At 42.5% G+C, this 20,030-nt stretch overlaps 1 protein-coding gene across 1 annotated transcript in view; it reads left to right on the top strand.

Moving 5' to 3' along the window:
• Nucleotides 1-17,739, top strand: part of micu1 (mitochondrial calcium uptake 1) — a 36,031-nt gene extending 18,292 nt beyond the window's left edge. The window contains exons 6-12 of the mRNA XM_078272510.1: nt 6,491-6,605; nt 9,809-9,891; nt 10,628-10,828; nt 12,123-12,260; nt 13,632-13,740; nt 16,531-16,620; nt 16,801-17,739. Coding sequence (XP_078128636.1) covers nt 6,491-6,605; nt 9,809-9,891; nt 10,628-10,828; nt 12,123-12,260; nt 13,632-13,740; nt 16,531-16,620; nt 16,801-16,964 — 900 coding nt within the window. The 3' untranslated portion in view covers nt 16,965-17,739. The remainder of the gene's footprint in view (nt 1-6,490; nt 6,606-9,808; nt 9,892-10,627; nt 10,829-12,122; nt 12,261-13,631; nt 13,741-16,530; nt 16,621-16,800) is intronic.
• Nucleotides 17,740-20,030: the final 2,291 nt, after the last annotated feature.

Here is a 20,030-nt window from a genome sequence, read left to right as displayed (position 1 = left end):
ACACAGAGGCATAAAGGTTTTGATACATTTTTAATGCATTTGTCTCGCCCACCCTCCCCCTTGCTTTCACTCACTCTGCGCTGTCCGTTTGTCACACCGTACACATCTCTCTTTTTTTTATAATCAGTATTTCCCCACTGTTGTAGCCCTCCATTGCACCAAGTTCTAGCGAGACTGTACAACTGTAAAAAAAGAAGAGAGGACGCTTGGGGACAGGCATCACTAAAGCAAACTCACCACACACATTAATGCATAGACAAAAGAGAGTTGGGATCAGATCTCCTCTCTTTGCAGCTTGGGATTTTAGTCTTCATAAATTCCTCTCTTTGTTGTGGCGCTAAGAGGAAAGTGCACAGACAACAGTCATATGACGTTGTCTGAGAAAAGTCATGGGCCAGTTGTACATACATTTGTGAAAGTAGCGTTATCAGCACTATGGCCAACCTGCAGAAAGCGCACGCTGTGATACTACAGCTTACGTTGTGTTTACCAAACCTGCAGTTTGTCCCGCCCACTATACCGTAAATTGTGCGCATTTAAACGCGCAATTGAATGGGCCTCCTTCTCTCTTTCTATCATGGATCAGCCACCAAGTCAGTCAAAACAGTGAAAACAAAGATTTAGCGATAACGAAGTTGATCTGCTTGTTCATGAGGTAGCTTGATGCGTTTTATTTTGGCATTAGTGGTGGGGAAATGTATGTATTGACTAGTGTGCTGAAGCAAAGCGTTAAGTACTGGTGCTATGATACGGCTGAGTGCAGACTGCGATATTCCCACTGCTGATGCTATGACTGTTTGAAATGATCCTGATGCCAATATATGTAATGTAGCGAAGAATGGAATGTGAATGCTGAGTCGGAGATTTCTTCCAGTAACTGTAATATTGGATGGCTGCTTAATCTGTAACGCTTAATGATTTTGTGTTCACTCAACTGAACTCAAGTGTGATCCTTGTAGTAAAAATCCTTTCAGCTCGTCTCCTTGGCCTATGTCTTTGTCTTGCTCGGATTACTGCTGCCATTTCACCAGGAGGCATATGCGAGGAAACCTGCTTGCGGCTGGTTTACACCTGCTTTTAAGAGGCGGAGAATTTTCACCGCAAAATAGAGGCACGCTTTCACTGGCGGTTTTTGTACATACCGCGGAATACATAATTGGGCGCACTTTACGCTTTCCCTCCCATCTCTTTTTGGGAAACTCCTACTTTCCCCTTGACCCTCCCGTGAATGCTGATGCATGACACGGAAAACCGCAATTTGCCATTTTCAGTTCCCACAACAGGCAGTCTGCGCTTTTACCTCAGTGTGGCCTGTTTGTACATACCTCGCCATGCTTTTACGTGCACGTTGCGAAACAAATACGTCTGAAGTGGTCGCAAAAACGTTAGTACATCTGGCCCATTGTGTCTTTTGTGTGATAATTAATATTTCCCTCTTTTCCTCTCTTGTTATCGGGGTGTCTGCAGCTGCAGTGTTGGACAGGGTTACAGATCTAATCAATAACAAAGCACTGCAGCTGGTACAGTGGTATTAGAGAGGGCCAAGTCTAAGCTGTCATTAGCTTCTAAGCCAAGCGCATGGCCACACAAAGTGCTGGTGGAGCAGCATAAATAACAAGAAGCTAGATAAATATGGATGGGTGGCACATGAATATTTTTAGTATCCAAATGTCCATGTTTGAAGACTGCAGTATAGTGTGTTGAATTGTGTCAATCAAAATTACTTCATCAGCTGCCTGTTTTCTACTATTATGATGATGATGATGATGATGATGATTCTGTATATCAGAATTGTGTGCCTTCTCATCAGCGCATCTGTGATATAACTCGACCCATCAGTGTTATGTGATTGATTTGATCATGTAAAGTTGTTTATATTCTATATTTGTTTGGAAGTTAAAAAAAAAAAAAGCTAACAAACCCAGAGAATGTATTTTCTTTGATCATTTGATGATTTGAGTTTTCTACAGTCTGATAGTACAAAAAACTAAGGCTATACAAAAATGTAGAAGCATATAATTCCTCAGTTTTGGATTTAACAATGAAATGTGAGAACCGAAAGAGCATTTTATGCAGCCCAAGTTTTTAAGTGTGTCACTTCTTAATGGTGTGCTTAGAAAGTGTTTCTCAGGCACTCATGTTAAATGAGCAGAAAGAGATACAGCCCCTTTGCATGCATGCCTCTGGCTGTGCTTGACTTGTATGGGTCTCAGTTGTTGGACTCTTTAAGCTTTTGGCTGGTTTAAATTTGGCCAGGGCTGCTCTGTCGCCTGGTGCACTGAAGAGATTAGCCCTGACCAAACCCTTAACCCTGTCTGTGTGTGTATATGACAGCAGTACAGTATATTTGACTGCCCTGCTGTCAGCGCCGTCCAGCCAGCAGCTCTATCAGAACTGTGTTACTGCCTCAGCGCACAGGCTAGTTGGGTTGTTCAGTCCATCATCTGGACACAGCCCGTGGACTTGGACATAGCGTAGCTGACACACGCAGACATGTATGAACATATGACAGCAGGCTCAAGGCAAAGATTTGAAAAGAAATCCTGCTCACATACACAACAGCTACAAAGTTAACACTGTTCAACAGACACATGCTGACAGACGAGGCATTAGCTGTTAATTAACTTGAGTGCTGCAGCAATTACATTTACAGTCATTTGATGAGCAGTGCTTTTGATGAAATCTAAGATGGGTGTTAAATACACACTCCAGTGAAGTTGAGATCCTTTTAGTGATTGCAGCAGCATATTTTATAGGCATAATGTTCTCTGGGTAGATTAATCAAAACTGATGAGCCACCGAGTCTGGGAAATCAAGTAACCTTATAGGTATCTCTTGTATGTAAAACATTTTTGACCATATATCTGAATTCTATATGCATTTTGATACTGTTGAATGGCTTGTTGCCGGAACATCTAATAATGCACATTCAGTGGGAAGCTGGGGCTTGCACCAAAGATGTCTGATGAAGGGGAAGATGGGATGTAGTTTCACAGCAGAGCCGCAAGGTCCGTGGAAAAGGCTTAAAAGCCAAGGTGAAACCCGCAGCACAGCTTGGCATACACACTGCCATCCGTCTGTCTGGAGAGAGTGCACAGTGTTACATCATACATTTGTTTGAGAGATGTACAGTATTATACCACATTGTGTATGTGGGCGAGACCAAGAAAGTGAAAACTATACTGTCAGCTCAGCAATGACGTCTGTGGCTGTAGAGTGGGATCCTAAAAGAGAATCCTGTTCTCTTCTGACTGGGACACATGCGGCATCAGAGTAGACCAAAAGCTCCATGTTTGAGTGTTTATTGGTTAGTATGGCGATACACACTGAGATATCTTGTTTTATCAGCTGAATATGCTATTTGGTTCTACTCCTTGGCCATTATATTTTGATGTTTTAGTTGAATGTCATCTTGGCTATTCTACGGGGGGGTTTTTGTCCTTGACTCAGGAAAAAAAAGAGTTATTATGCCTAATGTGCTCCGTGCTGATTATTTTAATGAGGCCCAGCGCGTTTGTCTCTCATGTGCGTAGTTGTGAAGCCGTCTGTGTGGGCGTGAGTATGTGCTTACCAGTTACACTGTGTGTGTGTGTGTGTGTCTTTTCTGTTTTGTGGACATTTGGCATTAGGACTTTTGCCCACCTCAGGCCCAGAGGGCTTTCTCTGTCTATCATTGTTCCAAACTTGGGAGCCAATACCAACCTCTTTTACTCTCACTTTCCCTTTTTACTCTTTCTATATGTACATACTTTACACCTGAATGCTCATGGCACCAAGAATGAAAATGTTGCCTTTTGTTATCTCTCTGTGTCTGTCTCTCAACCAGTAGCACAGCTCGAAAAAATAACTCTTTTCTCTCTCACCTCCCCCTCTCTTCCACTCCCTTCTCCCCTTATACTGTAAATGTAGATACCATCAATAATAAATGTTACAGTAGAAACCACTATTTTCTATATTTGCATCACTGACATTAAGACGTTAAGATGGACACAAATTGGGGACCGTGAAATACTATTGTATAAGCTTACACCAATTGTTTTTAGCATTTACCATTTTAGCAGTCTGTTTATCATGAGGGAGTGGGTTCATTGGGAAAGAATTTGGTTATGTTTTGCTATTAAGGGGGATGCCACCCAATTTTAGTATTCAGATATGTTTTTCCCAATTAATGTAAATCTGTCCCTTTTTTTTTAAGCGAGAATATGGGACCATCTTTTTATTTGTAATGTGCACTCAGCATGCAGCTCCAGTGACCATACAGACAATGGGTATAAACAGGGCATGAAGTTAACTTTTTTGACCACCAGACACTGTGGCAGGTGGATTTTCACCAGCCAGTTTTTTTTTTTTTTTTTTTTTTTCTTTTTTTTGCCTCATAAAGGTGAAAAACAGGAATTGCTGTGTCTCTATGATCCTATCCTGTCCTATTGATGGTAGCCTACTCGTGGACATTGCGCCGTCATCACGTACTGTATTAGGGGGGCCTGCCTTGATAATCCTGCATAGGGGCCCGGTGTTACTCCACTGCATATAAGAGATGAGATGACTGATGAAAATCAGGAGTGGCCTACACGCACCACAACAACAAAAACACTGGTGAATGCGCACCAAAACACATGAGTTGTTGCAAAAAAGTTGCAATTTTTTTTGTGTAGTTCTTAAAAATAAATAAAAAGGAAACTTGTTTTGGGGAGAACAATAATTATTACTATTAATTAATTTAATTAATTACTCTGGGCTGAGATTTCCTAGTAACCTTACCAAAAAGGCTCAGGATGCTGCAAATGTTGGTATAATATGAAAATGGCTGGTGGATTTAAGACAAAATAATAATTTATTGAATGAATCAAATATGAACATTTAACTTATCATTGCACTTACAATAACGAGCGTAGCTGTCCTCAACAGGTCATCCTGTACCTCTCATCTGCGTTTTTTCCTGCATCCACCGTGTGTGTGTGTGTGTGTGTGTGTGTGTGTGCGCCAGTCGCGGGAGAACAGAGCAACAGCCCCGCCTGCTGCAGACAGCCGACAGGATTGAAAGTTGTTATAGCGTACATTGATGTTAAAATGTATACAGGTAGGCAGGAAGGTCTGAAATGCTTTGCACGGTCTTTCGCTGTATGTTTTGTTGGTAAATGTGAGATGTTCGAGTCACACATGTCTCATCTTCATATCAGAAACAAGGAAATTAATTTTACCCGTTCTCACTCCCACTTGGTCAGTGGCTGCACGTGGGATGCTGGGATTGTGTGAGTAATGAAAATGCGATAGGGGGCACCGGCTGTCAATCAATGTCTTTCAGTGATGCGGGCCCCTGATTGGACCGGGCCCGTAAGCAACCGCGTACCCGATAGTTACGCGTCTGAATCACTCAACTCTCATTGGCTACCTGCCAACGTGGCAGGTAGATTGACAGTGTTACCCGCCAATTGCAAAATTCACCCACATTTGGCGGGTGGTCGGGTGTTAATTCCATGCCCTGGGTATAAATGAGTGTTAGAACAGCCTTGTTAGTGGAGCTGCTTCAGTCTTTGCTTACAGACTGTAAGACATAATTGAATTCTTAATTTGAATGGTATCCCCCAATTATTTTTGCTTTCTCTCTGTGTGTGTGTGTGTGTATGTGTTTGTGCAACAATATGAATGCACATGAGTGTCTTTGTCGTTCAAGGCCCTGCTAAAGACAGCAGAGGCCACGCTGTTCTCTAACAGTTGTCTCTCCTCCTTCCTCCTCCTCTGAATTGGACCTCTTACAGATGGAGGTAACGTCACGTGGGCTCAACGTGGCCCAGCCCCCTCTTCCCCTCACTAGGCATGCTCTGTCCGTCTGTCCACTCTGTTTGGTGGAGCGTTCTGCGGACGCTGTCTTTCAAGTGTAGTGTGCATGTGATTAAGTCGCTCTTTCATGCAATGCTGTGAATATACACACAGTAACAGAAAAATGTCGAGAGCTAAAGTCACTTTGTTTTTAACGATTAACACATTTGGGTTGTTTCACTGATATGGTTAATCAATAGTGTGTGTTTGTGCTACAGTCTCTCGTCGTGTTTTCCTTCTCTTTATGTCAATTTCACACTGAGTACAGCCTCTAGTGGGTGGATGATGTGTTTTTGTACTCGAACTGACCACAGAGTAATTGCTTGTCACTAACATCATTTGCCTGTACGGCTTCATGTGTATGCAGCATTTGCATGACTGTTATTGTGATAAACAGTCTATCCATAATCATCCATCCATGTACCAGGAATATTTTTAATTGTGTGTGTGTGTGGAAGTACAGTATGTTTTACGTTTCTGTGTTTTGAGGATAGCCAGTCTCTGATTGAGCTTGACTCTCACACACACACACACACACTTGCTTGCACACACACAAAGCCACACCTGGGACAGCTGTAAAAGCTTGTGCTGAATCATGTGATTTTTTTATTTTATTTTTTTTTTATTTTTTCATTTAACTTCCTTTTTCTGTCGTGACCTAAATGAGCAGAAGATCGCCCAGGAGAGGGAGAAGTTTGCAGATGAGGACAGCATATTTTTCACATTGGGAGAATGTGGCCTTATCTCCTTCTCTGACTACATCTTCCTCACCACAGTGCTGTCCAGTAAGTACATCGTTGAGCTGATTTTTATATATGACCCATCCCATTCAGTTCGACATCTATCTATAAATTGCAGGAATGTGTGTGTGTGTGTGTGTGTGATGTTCAAACGTGACAGGTGTCTTGCTACGGGCACGAGTAAGTGCGGTGCCAAGTTTCACGTTTATTTGGATTAGAAATGCAAAAGATATCGTTAAATATATATCGGTAAAAGAAGCACACATTTGCTTTTGCCGCTCTAGCCGCTGTCCACTCCCCCTCTCACGCTGCACAGCACGGCACCTCAGACCCACAAAAATGTGCAAAGTAGCACTACTTTGGACTGTCTTTGACTTTGAATAAACAAGCGACAATTCCCGAATTTAAGGACGTTTCAGAATCCCACACATGCAAAGCACAACCAGCTACAGACAAAAGTGGCAGACAGAGTGTTATGCCACTTATAGGCAGGCTACCAGACACTGTTTTTGAGTCCCATTGTTGTCCGTGTTTGGTGGGAAGGTAATCTGCACACCACACAAAGACGCCGCATGTAGAACAGGGGGGGGGGACCTCTTTTTCTGCTTCCAACGTTGGCTATGATTGCTGGATATACCAAACTTACTTTTCTTCACTTTCCTGGAGCACGAGCGGATAGCTGAAAGGAACATCACGACTGTTGTGTGGAACACAACGCTAAGCGGAAACTCAACAAAAAGCCATTTGCCAACACTAAATATCCAACAAAAGCCAGACACTATAGAGTATTAAGTTGCTGTGAGCTGTAGCCTACATTCACCACTTCTAACCAAAGGCAGAATATAAAGTAATCTCGGAGATTATTCCTTCACAGCGCTGTGCAATGCGAGAAAATCTCAGAGCTGAACCGGGCAGACACAGCAGTTTTCATCAGACTCAGCCCGGGTTAATTAAGTCTACTGCTAATTAATAACATTACCGTCGCCAAAATACCCCCGTGAATCAAATCCCCTACTTCACCGTTAACTTTCAAGCCACTTAACCTTTTTAATTAATTAATTAATTAAATGAATACCTCTGCTGAAATGTTAAATTCATTAATGATCATACGACACGAGACGACGCTGTCTCTCTCTCTCTCTGCGCGCACACACACACACACACACACACACACACACACACACACACACACACACACACACACACACACACACACACACACACAGAGAGAGAGAGAGAGAGTCCGGTTCTGGTGGTTGATTAAAGCAGATATGTGCTGATTAGCTCTCATAAGGCCAGGTGGGTAGCGCACTGCCATGAGTCCATGAGGCTAATGTCTGATTACTCCACATTTTCATTGTGATATTTTGTGATTACTTTCTGAATCTCCAATGTTCTCTGTCAGGTAAATCAGTAAGTTAGTAGTAGGTTATACAGGGGAGTTGCATATGAAGTGGTTTGGGGTCCTTCTGTAAGTAGCCTAATTTTGGGGTACAATTTGGTTTTGATGAATTCTACAAGCAGCAATACCACAGGCCAAGCAATCGGCCCGTTCCACACAGGTCCATTTTCAACGGGCACTGCACTAGTCCTTAAAATCCTACATACTGATCACAAATCAAATCCCCCGAAGCTCTCTTCTGTATCTGCTCTGCTCTCTGCTTTTTTACGGCACCAGTTAAGACTGAAAGTGAAAACCTGGGACATTTTTCCAATATGATATTATTAGCTAGGTTACGGCGCTGGCTCAGGTTACGGCCCTGGCTGCCTGTTCAGTATGATCTCCAGTTCTGAGTTCAAAGTTAATCATGTGTGTCTACCAAGCTAGCTGCCTAGTAGAGGTTTCACAGATTCAGTCTGCTTTAGCTGGATCCCAGGGAGTAAATCTCACATGAAAACCTCCTTTCTGAATGTGTCGGAGTTCATGATAATAAAAATGAAGCTCTGACTCCTTCCTCTCAAATGCCTAGTAAACTTGTATCCCCAGCTTAGCTCGACCATGTATTATAATCCGTTCATATGGAGAAAGTCTCTGGGGAAGTTCTCTGGGGAAGTTTTCAAGGACAAGTCATTTTTAAGCAGACAGAACAGCATGCCTTATGGTTGGTTTCAATCCATTTAACACGGCCACCAAAATAGTGCAAAGGAGGACACATTGGTTCAGGCCTCATAATGAATCCTTTGTCAGATAAGGCTAGATTAATCTTTATAATAATATTTCCCTTAGGATTTGGTTTACTTAAGCAAGAAATGGTTATAGTAGTATACAGCAGTGAAATGCTTTGGTTATGAAAATGATTAAACAAAAAGAGGTTGTATAATGAGTGTAAATATTATTGTTTTGGCTCTGTATATCATCAGATAAACCATGTAGAAATTATAGCCCCTGTACACAAAGCAACTTTCACAGTCCAAAAACATGGGACAGCAGCTATAGATTTAGTCATGCCTGGATAGGTAGGTTAATAAAGAGTATGCAAGATGTAAAATTCTACCAGAAAAAAAACTTAAATGACATGGCATTATTGGTTGCATAATTTTCTAAGTGCTATATTTGAGATGTGAATATATGTTGCAACATGTGAATGTATAGCCCATATATCTGATCTGCAAAATGTGCATTGCATTCACATTTAGAGTCTTGACAGAGGGCCATATGTTTCTTCTGAAAGTAAGCAAATTGAATCGTGAGGAAGAACATGTCAATATGTTCACATTAATTAAAGGAGCTGAAAGACAAATTGTGGCTGTATGTAAAACTCTGACTGGAGATGCCGTTTGTCCAACCATTTCCCTTAATTTGTATGTTCTGTCATTATCAGACTGTGGGTGCTGACACTGTTAACTGTGCCTCGTTATCCCGCTGCAACGAAAACAAATTTCACTTACTGGTCGTGTGGTCATTAAAGTGAAGTGGGTGTTAGTAGCAGATGAAAAGCAAATGCCATTTGCAGAAAGTGGACACGGATTGAGAAAAACAATTTAATAAAACAGTGTAGCAAATTGAAATTGAAATATTATTAATGCAAAATCTGTATTCCAGATAAGGTAATATACACAGTGCAGGGTCTGGTCTGTGACGCAATCATTGTGCAGTCTGATGGCTATTGGCTCAAAGAAGAGCAGCTAAAGTGCCCCATGTTTCATCACTTGGGGGTAAGATAAAGGCTGGGTCAGTCCAGCGTGACGTGTCGTTTCCATATTGTATTGATTTTAGAAAATCTGTTTTTGTGTCCCGTGGTGTCCAGCTCCCCAGAGGAACTTTGAGATTGCTTTCAAGATGTTTGATCTGAACGGTGATGGAGAGGTGGATCTGGAGGAGTTTGAACAGGTAAGACTGATCAGCAGCACATCTTGCATACATACCTACATACAGCAGTCACACACAAACACACGCAAAATCAACCTATTGAAGGAGACATAAGGTTAAAACAGCCAGCCCAGGGGCACCCTGGTAGCCCACCTGGTGGAGCGTGCTCCTGATGTACCAAGGCTCAGTCGTTACCGCAGCGGCCCAGGGTTCGAATCCAACCTGCAGCCCTTTGCTGGATGTCTTCCCCCTCTCTCCCCCCTTCCCTATTACTTTAAAACAGCCAGCCTACACATTTGATCTGTGCTGTATCTACAGTAGTGACTGATTGCATCACACACTGACCGGCACTAAAGGTAGGTTGATGTACAGCACCGTGACATTTCTCAGAGGGAAAAGCTAAGTGCTGTTTTCTGCCCTCTGTGATATATAATTATCTCTACCACTGGATCTGATAGGGTTTATGTAATACAGTGTTACATGGACAGTAATCAGATAGTTTAAACCTCATTATGCAAGAAAATGAATTTTTGTATTTATTTAACTCCTTTTTTTTAATATGAAGCAACCAAGTAAATTGCTCTGTATTTTAACTCAAGCTTATCTTATACAAAATCCCATAGGCTTTTTATTGTGGACAGTTGTCTTTTCTATTAGACTTTTAATGGATTTATATACTCCAGAAAGTAAATAGTCACAAGTACTTCTGAAACCTAGTCTGCCATGCTGGTTGACATGGGACTCCCTCTATCCTCAGGTCCAGAGTATCATTCGTTCCCAGACCAGTATGGGCATGCGACACCGCGACCGCTCCACCACAGGAAACACCCTGAAGACGGCCGGCTGCAGCTCTGCTCTCACCACATACTTCTTTGGAGAAGACCTGAAAGGAAAACTTACCATCGGCAGCTTTCTGGAGTTTCAGAGGAAGCTGCAGCATGATGTGCTCAAACTAGAGGTAATGAAAGAGGAAAGTGAATGAGTGGCCAAAGGGAGTATTATCCTGAGAATATGCAGCTACTGGTTTACTGTACTATTGAGTACAGTTAGAATGAATTAATTAGAATGTTATGGCTTTGCTGTAATCTTAAATCATAGTCTCCTCTTAACCTATTCAGGGACTACATTTGAAAATTGACAGAGGACTCCAAGGAAGTAAATATTACTGTCCCTGTTACATTTAGTCCCCCAGTAAACATAGTAATAAACCAAAAAAAATGTTCAAGAGCCAGGGGAGAAGCAAGGAGGTGAGTGATAGCTGAACGTTATGCACAATACAAAGGAAGAGGATGATAAAAGCGCTGTATGGATTGTCTGTCAGCACTGGTCAGTGTCACTCTCTCAAAGCTGTGACAGTTAAGTATGAAATCCATCTTCTGTCTCCTCAGAGTGACCCCCTCTCCTGCCTCTATAGTAACAGCAACTGATCGGTGTTGTTGAGCATATGGTTATTCTAATCCATTTAATTAGCCTGGGTAGTACCTAACTGATACACTGAACTGTAATGGGTGCCGTCATCTGTGGCTCCAAGTATAGGACTGGAGTCGGAGCATCTTCCAGAAAGAAAACTCTATCTGTCAGGTCTTAATGATACCGCAGTGCTGAGAGAGGGAAATCATAACACCTAACAGATATTGCATAATAACCAAAATGCCAGAATAACCTGAGATGCTGTCCCTAAGCGTGTCCAGCCCGCAACGTCACTTTTTTGGTTCCCTCTCACCACTCTCATAGTGTCATGTCTGGCAGCAGCAGGCAGCTGTTTTCAGTGGGAAAAGCTGTTTGCTATCTGCTCATCACCAAATTTAATGTGACTTCACCTCACAAAAGGTAGCTCTTCCGCGGGTGCATGAATGGTCAGGTCACCCCTGAAATATTTACTCCAGGCTTATTTTGGCTTAGTCATGAGCTGCCTCTTACAAGAGGGACAAATTACCATTTTGAGAGGTTGGCACGTAAAGAAAGAAGGGAGGGAGGGAGCCTCAGACATAAATCGACTGGATTGACCTGACACAGCCAAGGCCCACTGCTGGTAAGCCATGCTCTGGTGAAACATTGTAAAAAAATAAATAAAATAAAACCATGCGCATGCAGATTTAATGTCATCAATACCACCTCCCAGCATTATTCAACTTGAAGCCTGACACCAGAATTTACTATTTCCCATCTCCTCATGCCCTCCTCCTATTAATTTGTTTGTCCCTCTGCACAGCACTCAGTCTTAATCTGTCTCTCTCTCCTCCCCATTCCAGTTCGAGAGGAATGATCCTGTGAACGGCAGAATCAGCGAGAGACAATTTGGGGGTATGCTGCTGGCCTATAGTGGCGTCCAGTCTCGTAAACTCAAGCAGATGCAGAAGGGCTTGAAGAAGATGTTTAAGGATGCACAGGTAGATAAATCTGTGTACTTAGTCACGCTTTCATGGATCTCTGAGATAAGTAATTGGTACTCTGTGGTTATATATGGTGCCAGATTTGGTGGTGGGGAGTGTTTTAACTAATTGGCCTACATGCAAGGATCCGTGACCGACGGTGTGTTCCTGAGGGAAAAGGAGATTGTGCTAGGACATTGTGAGTGTGTGAGACCGAGTGGATGAGAGGTAATACATCACTGGGATGAGACAGCACAGCCTGACGTTATCCACCTGACCGACACTAACGCTCTCCGACTCTTCTACCTTCCACTATCTCTGTGGTGACCAAATGCAGAGCAGCCAGTACTATTTTCTGAGCTTCTTAATAAAGCCTTCAGGCTTTGTTCTCCTCGGTTGCTCTTCTACCAATCAACAACTCCTTATTTAGTTTACTTATTATACTCAGTATACTTATTTAGTACACTTCATATGCCTGGTTTCTTGCAAAAAAGAGTTTTGATTTTCCTTCCCCAAGACATTCTTTCACCACCTTGCTCTAAGCAAGTAAAATGCCTCCGCTGGGACAGACCAAACAAGAAAAATGTAAAATTATTCAAGATGCAGAGGGCTCGGAGCCAACTTATATTCCTTTCCTATTTCCAGTGCTTTGTATGAACTTTGGTTTCATGTCGGTTCTGCTTCACTGTAATGAGCCCCATCAGTCAATTTGACTGAAGTTACACCCTTGCATATCGTATCCCCAGAAGTGTTGCAGCAAAAATACACCCCCCCCCATGATGAGGCTAATAATCATTTGATGGTTAAATGCAGTGTTTAGCAGAGAGAAAAAACAGAAATGCTGTTCCTCCCAGGCATAACAAAAAGATGAGGCTGGTGCTGCCAGAGTTGTCTCTCTCGAAGGAATTGAACTACAGTTAGTGTCTCTCTGTTTCACTCTTTTACTGTTTATCCTCTCTTTTTCCATGCCACTGTCTGTCTCTCAGCATTGGCATAACATGTAACGTGAATGAAAAATTTTTTATTTACAGCCAGAGACCAGCTGCTCACTTTTCTTTGCAAATGAGCTCATCAGCAGTGTGGCAGCTGTGTGACTGCATTTCTGTTTTTTATGTGCATGTGTGTCTTAGACCGTCTGTTCTCTCGTCAGTCCGTGGCACACTGTTCATCCATGTGTGTCGACTGCGTCTACCCACTTCCTCTTGTCATTTGTGTCACACTGCTGAGCTGCTCCCAAAATGCCATTGTGCAGTCGCAACTCTTGTCATGACAATGTTTGGCTCTTTTTTCACACGATTGCAGTGCTCTTGTGGCTCAGGTAAAATGGCAGGAATTATATTTTTTCTGTTTTTCACCCAGACTCATTTTGTGTTTTCACATCTTGTACAGGGCATCACATTTGAGGAGGTGGAAAATTTCTTCACTTTCCTAAAGAACGTGAACGACGTGGACACAGCCCTCAGTTTCTACCACATGGCTGGAGCCTCCATAGATAAAGGTACACCCACATTCACCCTTTTCCTCTGACATTCTCTCTTTCCTCCTAATTACTCCCCTTCACACTCAACTGTTGTCACTTTCATCCTCTGTCTCTCAGAGCTCTTAACACTCCGCTAGCCAGATTCGCTTCCCACATCTCCTTTTGCCTGGCTTTGCTCCCAATCCTTGCTCAGCCATTTGTCATCTGATTGTCCATCCATCCATCCATTTATCTACTGCCTCTTCCTCCTGGCATGCAGGAGAGCGCGTGCTTAAATCCCACTGACACATGCCAGCATCATCACTGGGGGAGGGAGAGAAGGGTTGGGACTGGGCTGACCTGTCATAACTTGGTTGCTCTTTCCATCCTAAGCACCAGGATGGTGTATGTTATCTGTAAGCTGTTGAGTGGAGGGTAACAACAGTTACTTCTAAAGTACCCTAAAGCAAGATGTTGTAAAAGTGCAGTATAATATTCCAGCGCTCATTGAGCAGCTACTTTGTCAGAAATGCAACAGAGAAGCGACTGGTGCATTTAAATAAAGAAGTCCGTCAATAATCTGCCTTTTTCCATTATGCCATGATGGAATCTGATTTGATGCTGCACACAGCGCAGCAGTAGTTTCACATACAACAGCAGCAAGGCTCTGTGTCGGATACCTTTCTGAGAAGCTGGAGGTGTGCAGCAGCCACCTGCAACTCTTCATCTAACAGCTCGCTGTGGCTGCTCCTCCTTCTTCCATTACACCGTGCAACATTTTAAAACTGGTCTGTTGTCAAAAAATGCAGAAAATGAATGCTGTCTTGTTGTGTAGATGTCTCTTTGATAATCGATCACTGCTAACTGAGGTGACAAATACATTGATTTTCCTGTGGCTTCTTCACTATAAAAGCTCCCCGGCTTTTAATGTGGGGCAGCCGCAGTTTGATTGGTTTGCATTAGCAGTAATTTAATTCAGACATATTATAAAGAGAGTGAATAGTAAACAGTTAGGCTGTCATCAGTTAGACAAAACTATGCTGGATTACATTTGGGCATGCGTGGTTTCCTGTGAAGGCAATTTGAATCGGTGTGGGAATACATTAACAATGAAAGAACTGCCATATAAAGAGGTAATTACTGAATGTAAATGCATTGTATGCTGACCATTAATAGTATGACACATGGGTTTGATTATTATGACTCAGAGAGACAGAGAGTTGACTGTGGTTTACCCGGCATTCTCACTCCTAAAGAATGTGTCTGCGATGATTATTCAAAAAGACCAATTAATAAGTTTCAAATCAGTCATTAAATTAGTCTTATTTTTTTACTGAATTTGTCTGTCAGATCCTAACAAGGAAAGTCAGTTTAATGTGAGAGAAGCACAGGCGGCGAGGACCTGAAGCCTTCATAATATGGCAAATGCTTTCTTTACTTATTGCTGCGATTCAGCCCTTCAATAGGCCTCCATGTTTTCTGTCAGCACATCCATTAGTTCTGATTCACTGACGAATCAGCTTCTGCTGGAGTGCAGGGTCTACCCTGAGATGCTTGTTTCCAGCGTATAGTTTCAGCTGCAATAACAGTAACAAGCCATTTGTATGTTTGTGAGTGTGTGGTGGAGGTGTATTGAAAACATCACACTGCTGTGGGTTCACGGAGAGCTGCCAGGCAGTCGTCTGCAAGTTAGAAACTCTGTCCTCCTGTAGTCAGTGCAGTTAAACTGTCTACCTGCTGTTCAAGCTTTAAAGGGGCGCTATGCAGTTTTGGCCATTTCTTCGCTGTTTTCTCGCCTTTTGCTCGCAGGTTTCTCTATAGAGCTGCCGTTTCCTCTTTCTCTGTTCCTCCGAAAATGCTTTCCTAGCTTTCTGCTTCTTTTTTGCCGGCTCAGCCATGACGATAGTGTGAAAAACTACATCTCTACCTTGTTAGCCGGTTCCTGAATGGGCGTATGTGTGCAGTGCCGTGAAGCAATTTCTTACATTGCGAGACCTGATATCACGCGATACTTCCATTGCAAAGGTGGTTTTTCCGCTCACAGGCGCTAGGGGGGAGCGAGACGACCACATTCAACCCGAAAAAAAGTCCTATAACCATTCCAATGACTCTGAAGCTGTTAAGGTAAATTAAGCTGGAAAGAAAACTGCATAGTTCCCCCTTAAGGAGCTCTTGTATTTCTCTCTTTTCTTTTACATCTTTGTTTCTCTTTTTTTTCATCTCTTTCATCTTGCTTTCAAATCTGATGATTTCACACCGTTTTAGTACAGTTTCTCATATGTGGGCGGGTTATCTGGAAATTCACATTGTTGAAGTTAGAAAAGAAGGCCACTAATGAGATTCTTGGTGAGTGATTCAGCTGTTTTTTTTTAAAGATATTCTTTTCATCCCCGCCCCCTCTTCTCTCTTACTCCTCTGTTTATATTTAACTTTTCTCCTCTACTTGTGTGCCTTTTTGAAGTCTGATAATCAGTCTTTCTGGTTGAGGCTGGGGGTTTTCATCATTTTATTATCTATTTGTTTTTCTAAAATGAGGACTTTTCCTCCCCAGCCTCCATCTCCATTTCCCTCTCTCACTCTGAACATCTTTTTCTCATTTTCTCCTTTCAGCTAGATGTCCTAATGCTTTCCTCTCAGCCCCTTTCTTTCTCCATCAGATAGTCTCCCCGGTGAATAGGAGTCATGTCTGCAATCGATCCCAAACAGTTTGATTCGCACACAATGTCCTCCACATGGGCCATTTATGAGCTGGCTCGTGTGACTCGCACCTCTATTACTTCCCCAAATGGTGAATCTCTCAATCTGTGGTTCCCTCCCTCTGTCTCCCAGTTACCATGAAGCAGGTGGCCCGCACCGTGGCCAAAGTGGAGCTGTCAGATCACGTGTGTGATGTGGTGTTCGCTCTGTTCGACTGCGATGGTAAGTACCTAGCGTACTACATTTACGGAAAGCAAATAATGCCTCAACTCACAGGTGGAAACCACCAATAAATGGAAGTCATCTCCTCATCTTACTTTCTTTTCCTCAATTATTTCATCATCTCTCCCCTGTCTATCGCCCTTACTCCCTCTCCTTCCTCCCCCTGTCTGTCTTCCCCAGGGAACGGAGAGCTTAGTAATAGGGAGTTCATAGCCATCATGAAGCAGCGGCTCATGCGTGGGCTGGAGAAACCCAAGGACATGGGCTTCACTCGGCTGGTGCGGGCCATGTGGAAGTGTGCCCAGGATACCGCCTGGGACTTTGCCATACCAAAAACACAATAGAGGCAACGTGTGAGTGAGTGAGAGAGACAGCGTCTGAATAAAGCACCAACACCAGTAGCATCAAAGACACGTTACCTTCAACACGTCTCTGCTATTTAAACAGACGATTAGTGCAATGACCTCATTTGGACTGCAGCTCTGAGGGGCATCATCAATCATTAATGCATATAGCTGAAGTTCAACCTATCAATATAGTGACTGAAGCATGCTGACGCAGCGCAATGTGTCCTGTAAGGCTTCTCTACTGTGGCTGTCCAAGGCATCATGGGTATTTCACAATGTATTTTAATATATACAAGGTTTGTATGTTTATTTCAATATGTATGTATGTATGTTCTATAGAGGAATGCCGTGTCAGCAGGTAAGGTGCAATCCTTTGTCAAACGCTGAAAACAGCTTTTTTATATCTGCATTTAAGATGTTTTACTGTAAAAAGGCAAGACGAGAAGCGGAATCCATCTTATTTGACCTTCAGCTGTATAAATGCCACTTTATGTCTGTTCTATACTGACAACAGACCTTAGTTACTTTTTTGGTGGGACAGAAAGCAGAAGTCTGTAATCTTGTTTGCGCCTCTTCATTCAGTCTGCTCACTCCAGCTGCATCTTTACCTCCTGTTATTTTGTCTCATAAAAGATCAATGATGCTTGTCTTGCTCTACAATGTACTGTTCAAAGTGTGTATTCTTCTAATTATTATTGCCCACTGAAACACTTTATTATAAGATGGATGTTAAAAGAAATGCTCTATTAAAGATGTTTTTAATAATTTAAAACTGATAAAGCTTTATTTATGAGCGACTGCGTTCTGCTCGACTCGTAAGTTGGATCGTTGTCCCGCCATGTTCTCATTTTCACTCTTTGACTCGGAGAAAAGCACAGCGGAGGATTAGCGAGATGAATCTATGGGGCACCAAGGAAGTAATTTGTCGTGTGTAATGAAATTGGGTGTAACATTTTGAAGCAAAACTGCATGGCTGATTGTATGCAGTGGCTTTGAGTGTGTGCCTGAGGAAGAAAAAGGCGTGTGTGTGTGAGCGGTCAGCAGTTTTGTCTAATTGAAATGGACAGGATGGGCAGTCCTCGGCCTCTGCTGCCCATTAAAAGATTGTCCTGCAGACCTCTTGGTACACACACTGTGCTGCATCGGCCTGAAACGAGCTGGCTCGCTCTCTTGCACGCACTGCGACTGACAGAAGGAAGTGGTACTCAGGAGTGATTGCTAGGTGGGAGATTAGGTTGAAGGGGCCTCTCATCAGTATTCCTCACCCTCATTCCATCTGTATTTCTTTCCCCAGCTTCCGTCTGGCGTTAAAATCACATGGTTTGTAAAATGATTTTTCAACAGAACATCCTCACTGTTGTATCAACTTTACAACACTCACCTTTGAATGAATGAATGAAGACATTTTATTTCAGACATATCAAAATAAGCAGTACTGCAGCCCCCTTTTCTCAGCAGCTCAGCCGTGTAGACCCCAAGCAAACATGCTCTGTCAAATTTCCCTGCTTGGTGAGCACTAAAGCAACGCCCAATGGTTAACTGTTGTCAGACTTTCGAAAAGGGGGCTATATTTGGAGTGACTGCAGACCCTCCTAAGTCAACAGCCATTTATGCGTAGGCACAGAAATGTACACTTTTATTTTACTCCATGCAGTACAGATACATAAACCGTGTGAATAATGCACGTGCTGTTCGTCAAGTGTGCATAGGAAGTAAGCTTTTTCTTCACGCTGAATGCAGCAAGTGTATGCTCCATTAGGCCATATGTCATGTGCCATCTGTCATGTATTATAAGTTAATGCAAAAATAATAAACCTTGTTTATTGTTATAGCAGCAATGTAAGAACAGAGTTTATCCAGTCAGAAGTGGTTAGCCTAAAATCACTCTGCCTGCTTCTCAGTAAGGTTTTAAAAGGAGGGCTATCATGGAAATAGTTTTAACTTGAGTAATGTTGCCTCAAGAGCCAACCTACTGCAGTAAGTATACACGGAAAAAGCATTAATTCTTCATAGAGATTAACCAGTCCATATCGAGTACAGTAACACCAGGGCTACATTAAAATGAAGTTGGTTACTGAGTGAAGTATTATGACTCTCTGAATGTGTACAGAAAGGTACCTGTGGGCAGAGCTTTTTATATTTCATAAAATACAAGCAACTGTATAAAAGGCCTAATTGATTTACTTGATTGGGCCAGTATTAAAGGGAATAGGCTGAAAGGTGTTCAATTAATCAATCATCTGGTGACAGGCAGAGTTTCTTTATGTCACTGTCAACTTACACCAAACATAAAATACACTTGGATTTCTCTGGAGAGACTTAAATATGTAATGGTAGGCAGCATTCTCAGTACAGCCAGAGGCAGTGAACATTATGGGAAGGTAAACTGAAAAGCCAGACAATTCAAAACGGAGCAGGTAGGGGCACTGCTCCCATTTCACACATGAATCAGTGTAGTCATCATGGCGAGTTTGGAGCTCAACCCATATTAGGAACTAAAAGTAAGGATATCTCAGCCTCTGTTTTTGACCATTCTATCTTCTTCTATTCACAGACTATCCCTTTTTAAAAAGAGTGGCCTTCTGTTACCGGTTCAACCTGCGGTTCCTGACAGGCATTGTCTCATCCTTGTTTATTCTGAGACTAACATTTGGCACAGTGGGAAGGGCGTAAAGCCTGGATATAGCAGATACCTTCAAAACTGCACTATGGCAAGTAATAAGGTGTCAATTCCCCTACTGCACAGTGAGTTTCACATTAACAACCAAAGGTTAGTATTGAGCAAAGAGCTACCTGACTGCCATCTAGTGGCTTTGGTGAAAGTTCCAAGAGTGCTTGGATCATTGTCTGCATCCCCCGCTGGAGGAATAACTCACTACTATAAATCATCTGATTCCCCAATACTCTAATTTCAGATAAAAAGATGGATTTGACATCTGGATTTTACTTGCATACAAAAGAGAGCTAATGACTGTAGGCATGCAGAATCTGTAACAAATAGGACAAATCTGCTCCCAATTTGTAATGCCTACTAAAAACATGTCCTTGCCATTTCTGTATGTA

This window comes from Sander vitreus, chromosome 17 (genome assembly GCF_031162955.1).
Source record: "Sander vitreus isolate 19-12246 chromosome 17, sanVit1, whole genome shotgun sequence".
Classification (NCBI taxonomy): Eukaryota; Metazoa; Chordata; class Actinopteri; order Perciformes; family Percidae; genus Sander; species Sander vitreus.
The sequence above is the reverse complement of the archived record's forward strand: the minus strand, read 5'-3'. Positions and strand labels throughout refer to the sequence as shown.